The sequence below is a fragment of the Corvus cornix genome, chromosome 1 (assembly GCF_000738735.6).
Source record: "Corvus cornix cornix isolate S_Up_H32 chromosome 1, ASM73873v5, whole genome shotgun sequence".
NCBI classification, from domain to species: Eukaryota; Metazoa; Chordata; class Aves; order Passeriformes; family Corvidae; genus Corvus; species Corvus cornix.
Window position 1 is genome coordinate 41,351,449 of NC_046332.1, and position 13,876 is coordinate 41,365,324.

At 34.7% G+C, this 13,876-nt stretch overlaps 1 protein-coding gene across 4 annotated transcripts in view; it reads left to right on the forward strand.

Annotated features, from left to right (window-relative positions):
• Positions 1–13,876, forward strand: part of DYNC2H1 (dynein cytoplasmic 2 heavy chain 1) — a 155,707-nt gene that overhangs the window by 91,178 nt on the left and 50,653 nt on the right. For all 4 annotated transcript variants that reach the window (XM_039563949.1, XM_039563944.1, XM_039563927.1 and 1 more), the window contains exons 78-82: positions 1,445–1,555; positions 3,344–3,499; positions 4,734–4,809; positions 6,319–6,530; positions 8,263–8,367. In XM_039563949.1, coding sequence (XP_039419883.1) covers positions 1,445–1,555; positions 3,344–3,499; positions 4,734–4,809; positions 6,319–6,530; positions 8,263–8,367 — 660 coding nt within the window. The remainder of the gene's footprint in view (positions 1–1,444; positions 1,556–3,343; positions 3,500–4,733; positions 4,810–6,318; positions 6,531–8,262; positions 8,368–13,876) is intronic.

A 13,876-nucleotide genomic window follows, 5' to 3' on the forward strand; every position in this document is an offset into this window, starting at 1 on the left:
CTGTGTCTCTGTGTCTCTCCTCCTCCTCCCCCCCCAACATTGGGTATAACATTATAGGCTTTACTAATTAGCATATCTATCAAAGATTCCCCAATGAGAGGCTCAAGTGAGCCCCCCCCTCCCCGAGGAACCTTCCCCTGGATGGTTCTATCTTGGTTTACAGAATGTGTTCTGGAGAGGACCTTGGGGTCTGGGGCACACTAATCCCTAATTACAAAGCTTCTAAAATGTTTAGTCTCTTAGCTTGACAAACAAGTCCAAGAATGTAGGCAAAAAGCACTAGGAATACAGAAGTTGTAAAAGGTATAACAGGGGTATAAAAGAAAAGACAAAAATGTTCATGGCATCACATGGCCACAATCTAAAATACAGGAAATGCTATTTAAATTTATGATAAGACTTATTTTAATGTGACAGTGGTCAAACACTTGAACAGGTTGCCCAGAGAGCCTGCAGAGTCTCCATCCTTGGAGATACTGGAAACCTGACTGGCTACAGGTCCGGGCAACTTGTATCTGGCTCTGCTTTGAGCACAGAGTTGGACTAGGCAGTCTCTGGTGGTTCCTTCCAAGCTCCACAATTCCGTAATGTTAGAGTTATCATTTTGCTTAAATAGCTGAATGAACTGGTACTGTTTTTTCAGATTTTTTCTTTACTAAAAACACTGAAAACAAAATGATAATTATGCTCTAGAGATGAATGGATTGTGAGAAAATTTTTTAAGAGTTTTTTGAGCTATGTTTCTTCTAATACATACATAAAACTCTTGACATTGTTCTGAAACCACTTGTCAGGCAACTTTGCTGTCTTCAATCGTAGTTGAAGAATATGGGTTTCAGCTGAGCGTAAAGTACCAGCAGTGTGTTTCCATATATTCAATTAATATATATTTTTGTGAAGCCTTCATGTGTGAAATAACTTTTGGCAGTATTTCTCTTAGAACTCAATTTTCCAATCTTCAATTTTCTGTGAATCATGATATATGAAGGGGCCATACAGCACACACTTGAAGAAAAAGAAATTAATATAGCTATACTGGTATTGAAAGTCATTGAGATCTGTTGTTGATATGCAGCCCACATTGCAAGCCTTCATCATTTTTGATGTAGCCTTCTGGTGTTTTTGTACTTAAAAGAAGTAAAGAACTGCTCTATATTTTTATGTCCTGAATTAAGTATCTAAGGGAAAGGGGCAAATACTTTGGCACAGCTAGGATGAATTTCAAATTTGAGCACAGCAATGATACAGAATGTGCAGAGGCAACACATCTTGAACTATAACCTTATGTTTATACACAACTATAGATTTTTTTAGATAAACCTTTCTAATAAAAAGTTTTAGATAAAACTTTCAATCCAGGATATAATTTTGTAAATAGTGTTCTATATATAAAAAACTCCAATCACTTCAAAGCCTATTTCAGTATATAACATCTCTTTCATAGGAACTGAATACATTACATCCTCAACCAAACTTCCGTCTTTGGCTTACTACTGAAGTTCATCCAAAATTTACTCCAATTTTGCTTCAATCAAGTCTGAAAATAACCTATGAAGTAAGATCTGTTTGGAAAGCTTTTATTAGGTTCTTACAGTGAATGAACCTTGATGTATAGCAAACTATATGTTTAGATAGAAAAACTGGTTTTATCTTACATTTCAATTACATGTAATACAAAAAATAAAATGAGTTTACCTTGAAAGATGATTTTTTTCCTATATGCTTTTCCCAGTTGAAAGTATGAACTGAAAATAAGTTTACATAGGAGAAGTAATTGATCTGTTTTGTGCTCCAAATACTTCTGTGCATTTAATCAGTTTTTCTTAAAACCAGAAATCTACACAGGTGTTGTTACATGGATGCAAAACAAGGAATTTCTCCTTCTTGATGAATATCCTCATCTGAAGATCACGGAATCCCACTTTCTCTTCCTTGTTTTCGTTTTTGGCCGTGTAGCTTTATATTCACTGGATCCTTTCAACAAAAATGGCTCTCCTCCTATACATCAGAACATACAGTTAAAAGCCTTTACTCAAATTTGAGAGCTTTGCATTTGAAATGGCTCAGCTTAAGGAATAACTGGGACCATGTTCCTCCAGCTGACTGGAAAGTAGTCTAATCATGAATGCACTTAAGCAGTAATGTCCAGTATGGAAATCATTAACTGGAGTGCTCCTAACTCTTCCATTCATGATGGAGTATGGAGATTTTGCCTGCAGCTAATCCAAGAAACTCTGACCTTTTAGAGTCCAATGTTGCTGACTTTCAAGAAGCCAAAATTGTTATACTTTTATATTGGCTACAGGTATTTTATATTTGAGTACCCTCTTGCTTATATTGAGGTCTTCAATGGTACAGAAACTGCAGGACTGTCTTACTCATCCCACTATTTTTGGAATAATTGGAACTTTGCACAAATGCAATATTCTAAGTAATTTTGTTTCCTTTCCAATTGTAGTAAGTATTTTGTTATCATGAAAGAACGATGATAGGCAATGACTTGGAAAATGGTATTTGATTATTATATGGTTATAGTATGTACCAGTGTATGTAGAATGTTACCAATGAAGATACAGACATTATAAAAAAAAAGTGAATTTACTACAGTGTTTTGCAGGTATTTGTCAGAACCAACTATGGTAATCTTATGGAACCACTAACAGCCATTTTTAAAAAGAAAGAACAAAGAACATTCTTAGAAATTGTAATTTAAATATCTTAATATTTATATTTGTCTTCAGACTTGCAAATAATTTGAGAATGGCTGAGTGTCCAGTTGTTTTTACTTTTAAGCACTGTAATTTCAGTTACTGTATACACCTTAAATGCAGTTATTTCTAGTGGTTGTGATCATTACCTACCACTAAATCAGAGAACTGGCATTTTATCATTCTTATATACCATAGCTATATGCTAACTAACAGAGTGTGGTGATGGCATAAGGCGATTTGACATTCATCACATCACAGAAGTCATTGGTAGTTGAGCTTGTAAAATCAGAAAAAAAGTTCTTTTGTTTGAAAACAGTTGAATTTACTTTATGCTGATATATTTTGGTAGAGTACTATTCTTTCACTAGGTTCTTTTAGTGTAGTACAGTCCTGTCAGTTGGTCCTGGTAACCTGGTTACCATTTCCTTCAGTATGTTGAAGTTATTTTCAGTATAGAATCATTCTGTTGTTAAGCCATTTATTACAAACATTTTCTTTCCTTGTTAAATTCCATTCTATTAAGTACTGTTTGTCATTTCATTAAGTTACAAATTCTAGGTTATAATTTAAGAAACTAGCACATAAAAATGTCAGGTTTTCTGTCTAGAACAGTGTTTTTCCTTCCAATACAGGCACCCCCAGGCCTCAAAAAAAATCTTTTGCGAACTTATGAATCTTGGACACCAGAGCAAATCAACAAAAAGGGAAATCTGTCTAGAGCACATTCTCTCTTTTGTTTAGCATGGTTTCATGCTGTATGCCAAGAAAGAAGAAATTACATCCCTCAGGTAATATTTTATTTGCTATCTTTTAAAAAATTTACCCCATTTATTAGCTCTTGTACTTGGAAGCATTTTTCATCACGTGTATGTTGGGTCATATTCAGAAATGAGAAAAACTTGGATATTTCGGGTGCCTGTCTTTATTGTCTCTGAATTCATTGCAAAGTAAGATCTTGGTAACCTCAGTTCCTGTCCCTCTGAAAATTGCTCCTGCCTGCATGGCGTTATTTTGTGATTCATGTACTAAGTGATACTGATGCAGAAGTGGGGTCCCATGGAAAAGATTCTGTGAATCCTGTTTGCTTGGGAGAGCAAATGGAAGATGTGTGAAAAGAGACACTGGGGGAAGGAGATGACACTGTCTACTCTTTCTTCATACAAACTCCTTCAAGGAGAAGGAAGAGCAAGGGAAATTGTTAGTTTCTTGTGAGGATTATAATGATTTTCAGAGATGTGTTTCTTCTTTAGCTAAATTTTTAATTAAACTGAACATTTTTTTCTGGCTGCAGGTGCTTAAATTAAACAGACCAAAAAACCCACCAAACAGTAAACTGCTCTATGTCTTGTTTATTTTATTCTATTTAGACTAGATATGAAGTTACACTGTCATCTGAAGGATTTGATCTGGCCGAGCCTGGAATGTTGGAGAGTTTTTTTGCTAGTTTCGACTCTGTGATATTTTTAAGGTTGTTTACCTTTTGCAGTAACAGGCTTTTGAATATTGTGTTCAAGTAGTACAATGGGTGAAGATATTTAAAGTATTAAACTTACACGTGAATTCTCCTTTGTTCTTGTTCAAATTCACGTTCTTTGGCACCAGAGTATATTAAAGAATATGTTTGAAGAGTCAGTCCTATTTATGAAAATACTGTCTGTATACTGAAATACAAAGAGGCCCTCAGAAACAAAATGGTAATTCAGTTCATGATCTAGTCACAGATGTCAGTGAGTTTTAGTTGAAGTAAATATTGATAGAAAATAAAATAACCTTAAGTTTACATTTTTATACTCAGTGGATTCTGGTTTATGTGAGTATATAAAATTAAATGCACCGTTACAACTGAATTTTTTTTATACTACTACTACTGACTATTTCAAAAAATGCACTTAATGGACACAGGTTGTTTCTTTTTTCAGTAAGTATATTATACAGCATTCAGTAACCACATGGTGCTTGTATTTTACTTCATGATCATCACTGTGTGACTAATTAAATTGTTTGGATTTCTTTTCATGGTAGGGTTGGACCAAGTTCTATGAATTTTCTTTGTCTGATCTCCGTGCTGGTTTTGACATTATTGATAGACTCTTTGAGGGTAAGTCACTTCTTAAGGAAAGTCCCATTAGTTGGGATGTTGCATGTAGGAGCTTTATCTTTCTACAACATTCATATAAGAGAGGAGATGCTGTAGAGCTCATCACCAGTAAGCAAAACTAGAAAAACAGGGTGAATCATAAATCCATTTTTGGGTGGTTGGGTAAATCAAAAATTCTTGGTGCCCAAGGAGTATTCTGCTCAGCTTCTTGAGTCCAGAGGAACAAATTGGAGATACAGGCAGCCTGTAAGATGAAATCTTGTGTCTCCATTCCTTCCCAGTGTGAGTTCCCCAAAATATTGTATAAATGAATTGAATATGAATTATTAAAGAATTCTTCATATTGACACTCAGTATCAGACAGACCCCACTTCATTATTCTGTTAACCAGCGTAGGAATTTCTAATATTATTTAATATGTTGAAGGTAATTTTCTTCAACTCTTTGCATTTTGTACAATTTCAAAGTAAAGTTAGGAACTGATATGTAGAGATAAGTTACAATCGTTGACTCAAATGGGATTTGTGGATGATTAATACTTCTGGAATTAGACCTTAGTTGTGCAGACTTGAACCACACAGTGATGTAAAGAGATTGAATCATTAACTGTCAATGATAATCATTAATTATTACTGTGAAAATATCTTTTCTTACAAAGGAATGATTGAAGCACTAGGAAACAACAGTCACCACCAGTAAACCCCCTCTTAAAGTAATTGCCACTTCCGTCTTCCAAAGGACTTTAAGGATTACCTTTCTGACCAAGCTTTTATCTGCACATGAAAGCTATAGGATATAAGTAGTTCATTGTCCCATGCAGTTATTTTGGGCAACTGTGATAGAATGGAAGAAAAATAAGACATTTTGAACTTGTGGGGTATAGTTAGGTCAGAGTAGTCTAATGCAACATCAGGAAACTATTAGTAGCATGCTTAAATTTATGTGCTGTGTTGTGTGATTTATAATGATTTGCAGAGTATCTATCCTGGACCTCTTTGTGTTTGAAAGGATGACATTTCCACCAGTCTTACTTATTTGGAGCATGATCTGCTTTTGGTTTCATCAGTCAGTTTATTTTATGAGATCAGATGGTACCATGGTAGAAAATAGCGTATACAATTTTATTTATGACAAAGGAGCACAAAATTGAAGTTTTAATAACATAATTTCTAATAAATAAATAAAAATAATTTCTAATAAATAAATAATTTTTAATAAATAAATAATAAAACCAATTGGTTCAAAAAGCACTTGAAGGCTAAAGTAAAATTTCTAATAATTCATTTGCAACACAGTAAGTGTTCATGTTATCAATGACATATATTTACAAACTCTTTCCAAGTTTCTGCAGCTTTTGCTATTTGGTCATATAGAAGAACAATTAAAAATTAATTATTTGATGTATTAATTTCTTTTTATTTCCCTGAAGAACTGCAGTGACAAGAAGAAATGCTTATAATGCAGTGCTGTCCCGTGATACAAAACTAATGTTAATGAATTAATTCATAGGTTCCAAAGAATTTCAGTGGGAATTTGTTCATGGCTTGTTTGAAAATGCAATTTATGGAGGCCGTGTAGATAATTCCTTCGATATGAGGGTTCTTCGGTCCTACTTGGAGCAGCTTTTCAATTCACGAATCATTGGCAGTTTAAATGCCAGAGGCAAGAAGATGAGTAGTTTCCCATGTTCCATCTCTTTACCAAATTCCTGCAGTATTTTGGTAGGTATACATCTTCTACCACCTAATAATTTATTTTCAAGAACTGTTTTTGAAATATTTCCACAAAGAAAACTGAAGTTGCAATCCAAAGGATACCTCTGTTTCTTCAGAAAATTAGCTCTTTTTTGTGGAGCATTAATTCTTGTCAGTTCATTCACTCTTTTTTTTTTTATTATATCTGATTGGACTGTGGTGCAGAGCAGCCTACCTATGAAGAAATCAGTAAAAGAAATTGAGTTAATTTATGCCAAGGATATAATTATATTTTTAGTTATATTTTTTTATATAATTAGTATATTAACGTAACAGTAGTTTTTTAAAGACTGCTAAATATTCCTGCAACTTCTGAATGAAATAGGAAAATCTAAATATACCTCTCTGTTTCCAAAATATATCAACATTCTGACAATCTGCTGACAGGCCATGGAGGGTATATGACATTTTATTTGGTGATAAATATGGATTCTGATTCTCCTTCAGTAGAAGTGTAAATGAGAGGGAATTCCAACAGTCTAAACAACTGATCTCTCCCTGTCCTTTCACAATGTAATTCTTGGTTTTACTGTGATTAAGGTTCACTTGCATTTTAATGGAAGACTCCATAGTAGACCTCTAATATGAAATTATGTAAATAGTATTATCTCAGTTAAAGTAAATTGCTGTCATTTGGCATTCTTTACCTGGATTCTGACTGCTTAGGCTTGATTTGATTTGGAGTTATTTTATTACTTTAATATGAAAGTTATTTTTTATTTGCTATAGATGTTCTGAGTTAGCATCATAAAGAGAGAAGGAATAAACAAACCAGGCTGGTCTCTGTTCTTGTAGATAATATGTTCAAGTAGATGAACCTTTTTTTCTAGCCTGCCCAGGATTTAATATCTCTCGCTATCTTGTGTGATTATTTATGTAAGAATTTATAGTTTCGTGTCTTCAGTTAGTGTTTCTTCAGTGTTTGGTGTAGAGTTCTGCTGCTGTTGTTGGCTCTGAAGTGAGATTCCACATTAAAGTGAGTTGTGCATATCCAGCACATGCTCCTGCTAGCAAAGACAAAATGCATGTGGCACATACACAACAGGGTGCAGCCAGACTTTCAGACAGTAAATATTTTTGCCTTTAAATCACAATAAAAAAGATGTCTAACACCATTAGCCTACCTTAGTCTGCAAGGCCTCTTTCTGTTTTGTGCAAGAGGGCATCACTAGTGACTATTACACTGCAACTGCTATTGATGCTATTCCACATCTCCAATGATTATGCAAACCTATTTTTACCTAAACTATTTCACTTTCTTTGAGTGATAATATCTTCCTAGATTTAAATAGAAGTGAGTGCTCTTAATTTTATTAATATGTATTATACTTGTTTTAGAATTCCAAAGTATTTTTGGTTTTTTATTTTGTCATTACTCTTGCCTTTAAGTTTTCAAAAGAAGTATTGTACCTACTTTTCAGGGATAGTCTTGGCATATTTTTGTTTTCCTTTGATAGCATTACTGTAACCAGAATTGCTTTATGCTCTTTTAGAGTTATATGAAAGAAGATAGTTTCTGATAAATAAAATGAAGAAGTCTATAAATAAGATTACCATAATATGCCACGTCTTGTATACTTATTTTAGTCTTTGTGTTGTGCTCTGCACCTAATGAAATTCTTTTCAGCATATGCTGTTAATTTTCATGAGCAGAATAAAAAGTTCCCTCTGCTATGTCTATTTTTTTCTTCTTATGCAGGATTATCGTAATATTATTGAAAGCCTTCCAGAAGATGATAAACCTGACTTTTTTGGCCTCCCAGCTAATATTGCTCGTTCATCACAGCGTATGATCAGTTCCCAGGTAACTTTAGCATTTTTCATTGACTTCTGAATCTTTTCTGGGGCCATTATAAGCTGAAGAACCCAACCACCTGTTCATAAATGCAGTTTCCATAAGAAAGAGTAAATGGTTGTGTTTTTTTAATATGTTGACTTTTATCTGTATTTTTATATAGTAACATTTAATCTTTAGTTACAAGAGCATTCATTTAGAACTTAAATAAACAAATACTTATTGAGAAGGTTTCCAACAGTATAATTCACTTTACAATGAAGAGTGGTACGATAGTTTTACACATAGAATATGGGTAAGATTTTTTGCTTTTGCTGGAAGAGAAATTCTGAAGAATTCTTCCACTAATTCCAGAATTCTTCCAATTAGTCAAAAAATTCCATCATTCCAATTAGAAATGTGTTTTTTTTAAAAAAATGTTATTCTCACTGAAGAATAGCTTATAACTACTTAGGCATGTCATAATGAAATTCCCATCGTAATGAAAAGGAAGTTTGAGGGTGCTGTAGGTCTTAATTTAAAAATTCACTGATTTGATGTATTTCCTTTATTGATTTAACTGTAAGATATGGCAGATGGCTTTATAATAGTCAAGAGTTCTCCACTATAATTTAATTGCAGTCTAGTCCAGATTTGAATATGTATTTAGTGTGTGAGAGTGCATTGATCTTAGTGTTGGAATAACAGGCAATGATTAAACATTTTTTACCTCTTTAAGAGTTGTGTGTAGAAATTGCAGCTTGTGTGAGTGACATGGGTCACTCATTATCCTGAGTACTGCTAAGGACCCAGCTGGGGCAGCTTTCCTACTTACCTTTGGGGGAGCCCAGAAATTCTGAATGTCCCTTGTTCTCCTCATTACTTTTTTTTTGTCAGTCTGTGAAGGGAAAAGATGGAGTGATTTGAATTCCTTATGTCTCCATTACCAGTATGTTTGGTTCTTTGGACAAAGCTTTTCATTGCTAGTATTGTGTCAGTTCTCTTAGGTGTCAATTCAGCTGCTTAAAAATTGGTATCTTGTATAAATCTGGAGATGTCCTGGTGCATTTAAGACATCTACTAGGAAGTGTCAAATACAATGCAGGACCCAAGTGAATATACATGCTCTACTGGGCCAGCAACTGGAATTCAGGGCAAAATGGCACTAGAAGCCATTGTTTAAGCAACTGATTCCCATTTCTTGAACGCCCTGATCCAGTAGGGTATTGGTCTGGGGGTCCTATGTCATATTTGTCTATCTGTAACATTTTCATGTCACTATGTGTAACAACTGAATTGAGCTCCTAGAGCCTAGAGTCAAGGGAGTAGTTTGACTAAGTGGCTGTACCTCAGCCTGAGTTGAAATTCAGTAATACTCATAGGCAGGTGAAAGTTCACCTTTTGTTTATTCAGGTCTGCTGGTCATTCTAATACCTTTTAGATCAAATATGGAGCAAGTTCAGGACTTCAAAGCAAAGCTTAAATTCTTTGTTCTATATTTTTCTTCCATTGCTTTTCAGTGAAGTCTGGATGAGAGCGCACAGTTACTGTATAAGTGCAGTTAAACAGTACAAATCTTTTAAATACTTACTAACATAGTTTATTTGACTGGTAAATTAGTAGTGTGAGATAACGTGAAAGTTGATGGATTCGAGAATCTTGCATCAGGATCTGTATATCAAGGCTCTCTTTAATTTTCTGCACAGCCTTAGCATGCTGTTTTATGTATGGACAAGTTATAGAGGGAAAAAATTAAATCATAGAATCATAGGTTGGAAGAAACTAAAGTGATAATCTGGCCCAGCCTTTCTTGGCAAAATCTGTTGGAAGTTCCCTATAACTGGAATTTCCAATAATTTCAAGACTAAGAATTACAGTTTTTTAAAAAATATCTAATTGTTTGCTTACAGTCGCTTAAAAAGGCCTCCAAGCAGAAATTTTCTATTGATATAAGACCTCTGATCTGCTGAAAAAAAAAGGCATTTGCATATTGCATTTGTTGCCTATCAAATATAGTACTGTAAACTTTTTAAAATACATCTATTCACTTAAATCCGTAGCTGTATTGTCAAACTATTTGTGGTTTCTCTAGAACATGAAAATATAAAGATATGTAAAGACAAATCAGTAGGATGAAGGTGCCTGAGGTAATAGGATGAACTCAAGAACTTGTCTCTTACAAAGCTAATACATGCTCCGAGATTCAATGTAGCTGTCTTTGGTTTTGTCTTAAAATCATTTACATAAACAACCATTTAGATGCTTTTGTTTCTCTCAGATTCACTGTAGACTGCTGCTTATTTTTTTTATTTCAGCTGTACTTGCACAACCTGTTAAAAGCTGCAGTTGTTAAAAATCCTAATATTTGAGAATCAGAATATACTCAGAGTTTCTGTGTGAAGGGAAGTAGATAATGAGTGCATTTGCATGTAAACTCACTCTGCTGAACTGGTCTGCCATAGCATTGATTCTAAGCTATAAACTACGGATTATAGTCTTGAATATGTGAGACGGCTGTAGTTAAAATTCTGTGAGATGTTTTTTTTGTCATAGGAGATATTTTCTCACCCTTCCAATAGTATTTTGCGGTATTTCTTTAAGTCTTAGGCAGTTTAAGTAACAGAAACATGAGATTTTCCTTAAACTGTGCTTCTCCCTCCCTGTGAATCCTACTCCTTTTCCATTTCTGACAGTTTGGCAGCTGTTTTAGATCCATAGGTGATCCCATGGTTCACAGCTGGAAACTGAATGATTGTTTTCCTACAGGAGTGTTTCTCAGAAATCCATTACCAAGCTAAAGCAAAGCAAAGGTGGATGAACAAGGGTAGTCAGAAATCAGTTGCTACCAGCTCAGCCACCATGTCTCTAGGACCAGAAAGGCAAAAGGCAATACCACATCCACTACTTCACTGATTCTGTAGACTTTCTATGAATATGATTAATTTTTCATGCCTAGAAGTGATAGTTTGTGTTGCTGCAGCAACACACTGTACTGTAGTAGAAATAGGCTGCAGCACAGTGCGGCGTTTTGCAGTCATGCAGATATCTCTTTTGTAATCTACGCATTGCTTGTGTTTGGGTAAACCTAAAACAGCAATAAGAAGAAAGGGACTTTTTTCAGAAATTTTACAAGTGATGACTGTATTTGCAGCTTTCCTAATTTAAAAGCTGAATATTGCTACCAGTATTATTTTTACATTGGCAATTACTAATTGAAATTTTAGAAATTATGTCTTCCAGTGTTCTGTGGTGTGATTCAGAGAATATTAATATTAAATCCATACTGGGAAAAGCCTTTTTTTTTTTTTAAGAAAACATTTTACTTAAAAACACATGATATTTTTAGAAACATGAATTAGATTTTTTTTCTGAATTTTGTGCTTAGTTGCTCTACATAGGTAAGGATAAGTAAATTTTTAGAGGCTGGATTTCTAGAGTTCGCTGTGTCTCTTTGGTTCTGCCTCACCTGATGTTTGAACAAGCCTTTGACACATCTCCTATGTTGAATATGGTCATGAATAATCTCACATCTCTTGCTGTTTCTCTTTGCACAACAGTGCATTAAAATAAAAAAAAACTCCACTTACAGTGCAGCTGCAGGAGTCAGTATACCTCATCCTACCTGTTTTACACCAATAGAGATTTTCTGTACATCTGCAGATGTTCCTCATACTCCACAAGTCCTCACCACTTAGTTACAGTCATGCTTCTTTCTCCTAAGCTGATAAACACTGTATTTTGCCTGCATATTGGCCTGTATTCAGGTGGTCCAGTCTCCCAGTGTGTTAAACCAATGATTGTAGCAATCAGAATGTGTGGAGGTTGGCTTTAGGCATCCTGTGCAATGAGAAGAGTCTGTAATTTAGATATTTCTCCGGTAACCTTCTTGCAAAGTGGGCTTTTGGTGCCAGTGTACTCATCTCTTAGTTTTGTGCTTTTATGAATTCTTATGAACAAATTTCATCCTTCATTATAATTTTAATAGAACTATACATAAGTGTCATCATCAAAATAAAATGTATCATATGTGATAAATGGAATTTTTACATTGAAACAGACAAGCCTGCATGTATTTTTACACCTTTAAAAAGCAGTAAGGACTATCCTTTTCTGTGCAGGATTTACCATACATGTAACTAATATGACTTATGCCGGTAACCCCCCTAGGAAGATGAAATGAAAATGCAGAGGCATTATTGTTTTTTCTCCCTTCTCTGCACAGCAGACATAGTCATTGCAGGCACTCCAGAGAGTGTAGCACATAAAGCTGCCTGTGTTGAGTGATCCCAACAAACCTTGCCGAATACAAATGACTACAGCCTGTTTGTAGTAGGTATATATGATCAGTCGACTGGGTAATCTAAACATTCTTCAATAATACAGTAAATTACTTTGAGAAGAAAGCCAATCAGTAACTGGCAAGTTGTGCAAGACTTCAAATATGACTGCCAATGATAATGAATATGGCTAGCACGTGGTTTGCTCATTGCTAACTTCTGTATACAATACTGTGTTTAATAATTCTAAAAATATCTTGCCTCAGGAATTCAGCATTCTTTTACACATTTTAATGCTTCACAGGGAGTATCATGGGAGACAGGTTAAGCCTCAGTAAGGTTGAAGAATAGGTCGTTTTTGATATTTTCGTAAATGAATGAGTACAGTCTCTCACATTATCATGCAAAGATGAAGGATAGTTACAGTCTCTCTGTACTAGGACAGCATCTTGATTCTTTTGTGTCCACCATCCCAGTGATGGCACAAGTGGAAGGCAAGTCTGTGGATTTGCAGTAACTTTTTAGGACCTCCTAAGGTTGATTGTGCATGCATAATTGAAACTTGCTTTTTAAAGTTCATGGAATAATGTCTTAAGTGAGTGGGACCCCATGCTGGAGCAGGGAAAGAGAGTGAGGAGAAAAAGACAGTGTGTGATGAACTGACCACAGCCCCCATTCTCTGTCGCTCTGCACTATTTGGGTTGGATAGGGTAGAGAATTCAGGAATTAAGTTGATCCCAGGAAGAAATGAGATATGACAAAAAGGCATTTGAAGATTTATTTCTCATTATCCTACTCTGATTTGATTAGCAATAAATTAAATCCGTTTCTGCAATTCAAGCCTGTTTTGCTCGTGATGCTGACTGGTGAGTGATCTCTCCCTGTCCTTAGCTTGACCCATGAACCTTTCTTTACATTTTTTTTTCCTTGTCCAGCTGGGAAGTAGAGTGATAGAACAGCTTTAGAGGGCACCTGGTGGCCAGCCACGGTCAATCCAATACATCTTCAAAAAGCTTAAGGACATCAGAAATGTAATATAATACTTTATTTTACAAAACAAAATAATTGCTGAAGAGTCCACAGATTGTAGCTTCTTACCAAATTTTCAAAGAAACACTATAAAATTATGTAATTGTAGAATTTATATACAAATTAAAAATTTTGACCTCTGAATACTTATAACCTACATATTAACTGTTCAACTGAACTTGATGAAAGTATTTATCCTCCTATATTTTGTCCTTTGTAATTTTATTTGCTTT